This window comes from Lates calcarifer, linkage group LG11 (genome assembly GCF_001640805.2).
Source record: "Lates calcarifer isolate ASB-BC8 linkage group LG11, TLL_Latcal_v3, whole genome shotgun sequence".
In the NCBI taxonomy this organism is placed as follows: domain Eukaryota; kingdom Metazoa; phylum Chordata; class Actinopteri; family Centropomidae; genus Lates; species Lates calcarifer.
The window spans coordinates 21,783,429-21,791,869 of record NC_066843.1 but is presented as its reverse complement, the minus strand read 5'-3'; the positions used below and the strand labels follow the sequence as shown (position 1 = coordinate 21,791,869).

The window sequence follows — 8,441 nt, the reverse complement described above, 5'->3', positions numbered from 1 at the left end:
TAGGAACAACATCTACACAGCACAGACCTCTGCTCACACAAAGACCTCATGTAGGTTTATCTCAGTGCAGCTTGTGTGTTATATTATTCCAACAGAAAAAAAGCCATATTATATTTGCTGACAGTTACTCAATAATCTGTCCTCATCACAATCATCTAACATTAATATGTAACCATCAGTCAGACACAGTGAATATGTAGGTCTCACAGTTCAGGGATCCTGTATAATTGTAGTAGTAAAAGTATAAATGTTTAAATGAGTGTAAAAAGAAAGTCAGAGTGCACTAATGCTTGTTAAGTTTGCTGGACTGTTAAAATGGTGTTGCTTACAAAATCCATATTGTGCCACTTAACTGAACACAATATTGTGTTCATTTTGAATGAATGATTCATTTCAATGTAAATATGTAGTACAGTGGGAAAAAAAAACCAATGGTTTATATAGATTCTAATGTATTCTTCCTCAGTTTATCCAGTGCTAATGGATTGAGCAGCAGCTGGCCAGTGGAGCTTTCATTTAACATTAGTAGGATACATTAAACACAAACCATTTTAAAAATTATTATTCATAGATCTTGTAGAACTTATAATGTTACAATATCAGGATATCAGTATGTATATCAACCAGCTGACTTTTCTTTGTATTACAAATTGTTAAATATTATTATTATTATTATTATTATTAGTAGTAGTAGTAGTTAAGAATAAGTAAGTAAAGCTATCAGCCATAAACCTGTCTTGACTGTCTAGCCTAAAAAAACGACTCATTCCTCTGTCTTTTTTACTTTCTCCCTCTCCCTCACACACACACACACACACACACACACACCATGCTTGTCACAGTGAGCCAGTCATCCTGTAATGGCTGCCACTGCTCATTGTTCACATCCTGCTTTGTCTTCAGCGCCATTTTGACTCTATGGGAGGAGGTGCAGCTACTTAGCATCATACACACACTAAAGGCAGGGAGCTAGCCATGCTAACTCACAGTTCAATTCACTTTCACCATAACAGCTTAAAAATGGGAGAGAATTAGCAATGCACTGAACCTCTTGCTCACACACTGTCAAGAGAAAGTGGGTCATGTTACTCTCTGGGTCTCACAAACTCAGTAAAAGGCTATACTGTTGTTACTCTGCTAGTTTCACATGGTGATACTACTGGTGGAGGGCTATGCTATGCTAACCATTAGCCCCTACTCAAAGGCAGAGAGCTAACCATGCTAAGTTAACATGTGGCAGAGAAAAACAGATCTTCCTATGGGGTTCAGACTGGTTTCCCTCTTTTTTATCTGCTCATTCTTTCTCAAAGTCAGCCTTATCTCTATGTAAACACACATGGGTTGTGCCATACTGGGCCATACAAGGCTGTATCAGACTATGTGTGTATGCTGTATAGTGTGGGAAAACTAGAAGGAGCCAAGAATTGTAACCTGAAATCTGTAGTCAGCCATAATTATGAGCCAGAATTAAAAAAAAAAAACATATAAACTAAAAAAAAGAAAATTCCAATTACCACGAAACTATAACTATATAGTTACATATATAATAACTATATAACTATACACACACACACACACACACACACACACACACACACACATATATATATATATATATATATATGTATATATATATATATATATATATATATATATATGCACACACACACATATATATAAAATATATAATTATTACAATATTCAGCACTCCATTAATTCATATTCTATAAAACAAAATAACATTGGCCACATCATAAATGTTTGTATGTTTTATTATTATTATTCCACTATGAAAATATATATACAATAAATAATTTGGATTTTCACTATTAAAGAATCTCAATAAATAAACTAGGGTCTAAAACTCGGGTCATCAGCAGGTCTTCCCTCTCGTTGTCTCGTTCAGAGAGAGAATGAATTCATTCTTCAGTTTAGATTTTCTAATAGCAGCCCAGCTATCTGCACCTAGACTCCAGTTCCTGAGAATTTATTAAGGATCCATGAAGCTGCACCAGAATGGACTAGAGGAAATAAATCCACACATACTGATAAGGGTTAATAATTTTGACAAAAAATTATCAAAAACAAGGAAGGCAATAAATACCTGAAATTTGGGCAAGAGGGAGAAAAAAGTCCACAACGTTTAGATCGTGAAAAAAAACTATTTTCCTTCGATGTTTAAAAAAAAGTAAAATAAAATGAATCGTATCTGTTTTAAACTACATTATCCGCAAAATAAAACCAGCAAGAAGACGAAAAAGTATATTTCAAAACGAACACAATTTTCATTCAGAAATGTTTCAGGAATGTTGCCGAGAAGCTTTTGTTCTTTTTAAAACAGTCCTTCTCCTCCGCTCGATTGTTCATCCACACAGGCCTGTCCGTCCACTCCTTTTACTGTTTGTTTTTGTTCGTTTTTAATTTTATTTTCGTTTACTATTAAACGTTGCAGCTGACCTCAGAAGTTGAGGTGCTGCAGGTCTATGGTGCACAGTGTGCTTGTGAACAGGTCGAAGTCCTCCTCGGAGAAATCCACCGGGCTATCCAGGGAGCTCTGCAGGCTGGGTGACAGGCAGGCGTCCCCGGCAAAGAAAGTCAGGTCGGGGAGCGCAGATGAGGAGGCGGCAGGAGGAGCAGGGGCTGCGGTAGCGGTGATGTCTCGCTGCTCGGAGAACGACGAATCGGACGCTGCCGCTGCCGCTGCTGCTGCGTGCCCGGACTCGCTCAGCTTCACCAGGCCCGGGATGTCGGTGGAGTTCGTGGCGGTGAACGACGGCGGGGAATGGTGAGTCGCAGCAACATCTGCGGGGCCAGATTCCCCAGGCAGCGATGGGCGTTCGTGACGGCTCAAACGGCCTCCCTCCTCTGGCGTGGGCTGTGCATTGTCCCCGCTGTCAGTAGCGTAGGCGGCGGGAGCAGTGGCCGAAGACGGATCGCCGCTCGCCGCCTCGCCCTCCACAACAGTTTCCCCGGTGCCCGACGCCTCCAGCGGCTGGCTTGAGTATGGAGATGAGGCGTCGGCGCCTTCGAGCGGCTCGAACCCGCCCGGGTCACTGGATTCGTGGCCCCCTCCTCCGCTGTCCCTGTGGTGCGTAGTCTGTCGCTTGTGTTTCATCCGCCGGTTCTGGAACCAAACTTTGACCTGTCGCTCGGTCAGATCCAAAAGGGCGGCGATCTCCACCCTCCTGGGCCGGCACAGGTACTTGTTGAAGTGGAACTCTTTCTCTAGCTCCAGCAGCTGCGTGTTGGTGTACGCAGTGCGCAGCCGACGGGACCCGGCTCCTCCACCATCCAGACCCGCCTGGCTCGTGTCTGCAGAGAGACGGAGACAAATCAAAGAGGGAGACAGAGAGATTTACTGTGCAAAATTTTAAACTACGCTTGTTTTATCTCGAATTTTATATTTCGTTTTAACTTCAAATTGTAATCTACTCCGTGATAACCCTGTAAAACCTCTACAGTTTTATTGCGCGCAAGATTTCAAGCCAAGAAATAAGCTGCTTCAGCACAGAGCAGAAATCCCCTCGGCTCCTCTCTCTGTAATAAAACAGTAATAAAACACAAAAGTCTCATAAAAAATACTCCCTCCAATTACAGTAGCAGCCAAACGTATAACGGTGAGAGCAGACCAATTTGGTGCTAGTTAAAAAAGAAAGAGAAAAAAAAAAAGAAAAGAAAAAGGAAACCCCGAACAAAGCCCAGATAAAAACATATGATCATAATGTCAAAATGGGTTTTCCCCCTCTGTAAAGTGGAGCGAGCCTGCTGTGAGAGGCTGCAGCGCGTGATCAGAGAAATGCAAGAGAGGAAAATAAATACATCATGGGATAGGGAGGAAATGTGCAGGGAAATGTGGGAATATCGTTGTGAAACGAATGTGGCGGTATCTGTCAGAAACACAGTCGTGACCAGCGTGGCTTTGTGAATGAGATCAGAAAAGGCAGGAAATTGGGCAAGAAAGGGAGACAAGAAAACAAGAAGTAACATTAAAAATGAATGTGGGTGGGATTTTGTGTGTGTGTGTGTGGTGTGTGTGTGTGTGTGTGTGGAAAAGCAAAAAAAATAATAAAATAAAATAAATAAATAAAATCAAATGAATGAAGGCCAGTGTAAAATACAGAAATGACCCAAACCTCTAGAAAATCAGATTGTGTGCAGTCCTGTGTGTTGTGTGTTTGTAGCTTATATCCCCAACCCCCCACCTCAACATAGTATGACCGCTCCTTTTGCTTCGCCATTATATTTCCTGCCTCAATCCAACATGGCTTCCATCTCAGTTGTGCTATGAATATATAATATCATGGCGATGCTGCTGCTGCTGCTGCTGCTGCTGATCTGAAGTCACACCACCCCAGGAACAGAGTGAGTGCAGCAGCAGTCATCTGCCGGCTGGATGAAGAAAAACGCCATCTGCGCGTCTTTAAGCACAATGAATGATTCTATATTGATAGAATGCATATTGAAAGTTTAGGTGCAGAAATATCAGGATGCTGCGACAAGTCTGCACTCAGAGTAAAGCTGATACACACATATATATTGGTCCTTTAAATGGCAGAGATAACGTGAGGAAGACGTTAATGGCTGCATATTTAAAGTCATAATGAGAGAGTGTGCACAGCACTGCAGCATAATGCAGGGGTCTAGATATGGCTTCCCTGTTGACACAGCATCACAGCACTGCACAATACACGTACACACACACACACACACACACATGTATATACACACGTACACACACGCTAAGGAAGAAAAAGGCAATGTCATCTAACCAAACCCATGCTGTATGGAATATGATGAATGTTAGATTATTTCTGAAGTGGATGTGAAATGAAGATGCAAACAGAAAATCAAAGTGCAAGCTGCTCAGCCCTCACACCCCCTCACACACTGGCTCCCGCATCCCAGCTTACCGACCTGTGGGTGACTCGATGCCCGCCGAAGCGTACCCGGAGGCGGTCGGCGACGGGGAGGACGAGGCGGGGGGGATGATGGATCCAGCACCGCTGGAGCTGCCCCCAGGCTTGGGGCACTTCTTGGATGACTTCTTCTCCTTCATCCAGGGGAACTCGTGGGCCAGCGGACCGGCTGGGGTCGCCGTGACCAGGGCAGGGGCCTGGCCTGGCGGTCCGGGCTGCTGGGCTCCTCGGTGGTGCGTCTGGAGGCCATTGGTGGCGGAGGTTCTCCGGTTCTGCTGGCTCCTAGCAGCCGGTCTCGGCTGGCTGGCTGTGCAGGGGCTGAGGCTGGGGATGGTGTGCTCGAAGGGAGGCGGAATTACTGTCGACTCCTTGATTGATGAAGTTTGAAATGACTCCAGGGCGGCGGGGAAGGACGTCAGGCACTCTGCTAGGGATGGCTGGCTGTTTATAAAACCGATCTCCCTTTCAAATTCAAAATTCATAGCTCCCTCAAACCGGTTTCACCCTCAAACGGCGAGACCCCCGAACAATCCCTTCCCCAAAATAAAAAAAACAAAAAACAAAACAAAACACATACACACGCACGCTGCACACACACGCACAACACAATATGGCTTTTAAAAAATAAAACGAAATGAAAAAACGCACGAGCATGGAGGTTCCCGACCGCAATGGCGTAAATGCGGTGTCTATATAATAATTGTGTATATTGGTGATATTACTAGCGTATGGGGACCTGGGTAAGCTAAACTGAAGAACTATGGGACGAAATTGCAGCCAATTCCTGGTCATGTGAGCCAAAACAGCCAATCGGGGGCCGGGGCCTGGCGGCGGCGATGGCTGTGGGAAGCAGCATTATTATTTTTCCACCAAATGCTGAGGCAAAGAGAGGCTACAGCACATGATAGATGCTATTGTTTTGTCTTAACGGGGGGTAAATTCTGGGGAGAAATAACGTGAAGGCGGCCGGTTGCCATGTGCGTCGTGTGGGCGGCGGGTCGGCGCATCCCGGCTCTCAAACAATGGAGCATCTCTCGAACATTTTTTCATTCCTCTGAGTGATGTAATGACGGTTAACATTAGGTGAATGGAGCTGGCCGGCTCTGTTTGCAATATGGCTCCATCAGAAAAAAAAAATGTTTACAATACTCAGCTCATTAATCTTATAAAGTGTGACAGAGGCTGAAAATCCCCAGCTTAGACAGTAAAAGTTGGGGAGGCTTTTAGACTGCGCAGCGGCCCAGGAGGAGAGGATGAAGCGGTAGTGAAGATGAGACAGAGCAGAGAAACAGAAACTTAGATTTAACTGTGAGGAGGTGAGAAGAGAGTCAGAGAGAGGGAGCCTGAAGGTGTGTAAGTGCACATTTTTTGTATTTAATAGGCTTTTCCGATGTATTTAATTATTCTACTTTTAAAATAACTATTGGAGTCGAGTATGTCTGTTGTTTTTTTTAAGAAAAAGAGAAACCGTAATATTGTCTAAATATAATCTCAACCTAAAATAGTCTCTGCGCACATGCTCCAAAATACTTCTTGCAAGCTACCACGTTTCTCACGCACTCTCCTCTGTGTGTGTGTGTGTGTGTGTGTTAAAATGTTCGGTGTGTTTACGCCGAGAAAGAGAGTTCACAGCGAGGTCGCTCCATGATACTATAAGGGAGGGGAAACCGCTGCAGACATGTTCCTCTAATAATAAAAATAACGATAGAGTTGCCGTAATGTGAATGCTAATAGTGAGTGAGTGGGTACAGCGATGCCCTAAGACTTAACAGGACGCGCATGTAGATTTTTATAAAGATCAGGACCTCGGGAATTTAGCGGATATTTTGGGAGGGCCCGTGGAGCCCCGAGTTGAAAAAAAAAAAAGAAGTGCGGTGATCAATCTTTCTCTGCCTGCAAAGAGCCTGACAGCAGCTCCGCTCTCCCTAAATAACAGCCTTCTCCTCTCTGTCTCTCTGCTTTAGGTCCACTATTCGCCTTGTTTTGTTATTCTCCCTCCACTTCTATGCGCGCATTGAAAACGTCACACAGAAATATTTTATCCAGTTAAAAATATATATCAGCTTCCAGGCTCAGATGGATAGAAGCTGTTTAGCTCTCTCCCTCTTTTTCCCATGCCATTTGGCTTCGCCCGCTAACTCTGAAAAAGAGCCACAAAAGGCAGAAACGTGTGTGGGAGTGAAGCCATTGAGCGCAACAGAAAGCACCGACAGTGAGTAGGCCGAGGCTGCACGGTCACACACACACACACACACACACACAAAATAAAAGCTCAAACACAGCAGACACATCAGACTCAAGCTGCTGACTGAGCTCCAGGATCACAATATGCTGCACCGCTTTGGTCAGACTCCCTTTTCTTTTTTTTTTTTAACTATGTCAGACAGATTATTATACTTTTTTTTTTTTTTGGTAAAATTCCAACATGTTTATCTGGAGCTTTTGGTGGAGAGCAGAAGCGCGGACAGCCTACTGAAGATGGGGACATTGTATGACTGATTATTTCAATGTTATTTTATTTATCAGTTACTGATAATGGCAGAGAAACTGTTTCTTTCCCCCCTTTAGCAACTAAATTTAAACTTGATTTAATTCTAATTGTAATTCATAATAATTGATATTTGAGATTTTGATTTTAAAATACATGGAAAAGCTCTAGATGTTACGTAACTAAAACCGTCATTCTGTTTAGTCTTAAGTAAAACTAATGACATTTTGTATCGCAACAAAACTACTATTATTATTATTATTATTATTATTAGTAGTAGTAGTAGTAGTAGTAGTAGTAGTAGTATAATTAGTATTTATAGTATTATAGTATTATTATTGACTCAAGTCAAACTGATAATAACTTGATACCAGAAGAGGACATCTGGTCAAATCTGAGCGTTTTAACAGACTGACCTGATTTTAACAGTTCTAATCTGAACAGTTCTGTAAAGCAGCGGTCTCAGTGAACGTGTTCTACAGTAATAGCTGAACTGTTTTCAGCTGTGCCTGCGCTGCTGAAGCGGAGCCGAGCTCTTCGTCTGTTTTTATGAGGCAATAAATTAGATCCAATCTCTGCTTATTGGTGTTTTTATTGTCTGTTAGTCCAACGGAGATGTAAAGGGAAGTACGGCCATTATTTATGGGAGCCTGATTTATGTCCCAAGTTTTAAGCTGCTCTCAGGCCTTTGAGCATACCCGTGCTAGAGAGAGAGAGAGAGAAAGAGAGAGAGAGAGAGAGAGAGAGAGAGGTGGGGTCGGGGTTAGAGACCATGTGACCAGGCCAAGGCGCAAGCCTCGGGACTTTTTTTTGTCATAAGCATTAACACAGGACAAATAGGCAGCAGGAGAATCAGCATGTTTCCCTGTATGAAAATGAGAGACAGAGAGAGAGCGAAAGAAAGCTGAAGAGAGAGAGGACATTGAGCAGATTTGTATGGAGTTCTCTGCTTTTGGCTCCTTTTTGTGTTCAGTGGCCACAATTTGGGTCATGGGTGACTAATCATGGGTGTCCTGTCCTCCACTGAAACAACTGGA

General features: G+C 43.3%; 2 protein-coding genes across 2 annotated transcripts in view; both read right to left on the bottom strand.

The window, feature by feature from the left end:
- Nucleotides 1-1,754: 1,754 nt before the first annotated feature.
- On the bottom strand, nucleotides 1,755-6,390 carry hoxb2a (homeobox B2a). Its single transcript, XM_018698430.2, has 2 exons — nucleotides 4,915-6,390; nucleotides 1,755-3,312 (listed from the first exon to the last, which is right to left on the bottom strand). Exons 1-2 carry the CDS (start codon nucleotides 5,396-5,398, stop codon nucleotides 2,459-2,461), a joined length of 1,338 nt encoding a protein of 445 aa, XP_018553946.1. The 5' UTR covers nucleotides 5,399-6,390; the 3' UTR covers nucleotides 1,755-2,458.
- Nucleotides 6,391-6,535: 145 nt separating this feature from the next.
- The window catches only part of hoxb3a (homeobox B3a), a 91,622-nt gene continuing 89,716 nt past the window's right edge, over nucleotides 6,536-8,441 (bottom strand). The window contains exon 6 of the mRNA XM_018698427.2: nucleotides 6,536-8,107. The gene's annotated coding sequence lies outside the window, so the exon portion shown is untranslated. The remainder of the gene's footprint in view (nucleotides 8,108-8,441) is intronic.

What these genes read in the sequence shown, in the direction of transcription:
- hoxb2a (XM_018698430.2), bottom strand. Translation starts at nt 5,398, where the DNA reads ATGAATTTTGAATTTGAAAGGGAGATCGGTTTTATAAACAGCCAGCCA. An exon ending in GGGCATCGAGTCACCCACAG is followed by an intron (nt 3,313 to 4,914) that starts GTCGGTAAGCTG and finishes GTCTCTCTGCAG; the next exon opens with ACACGAGCCAGGCGGGTCTG.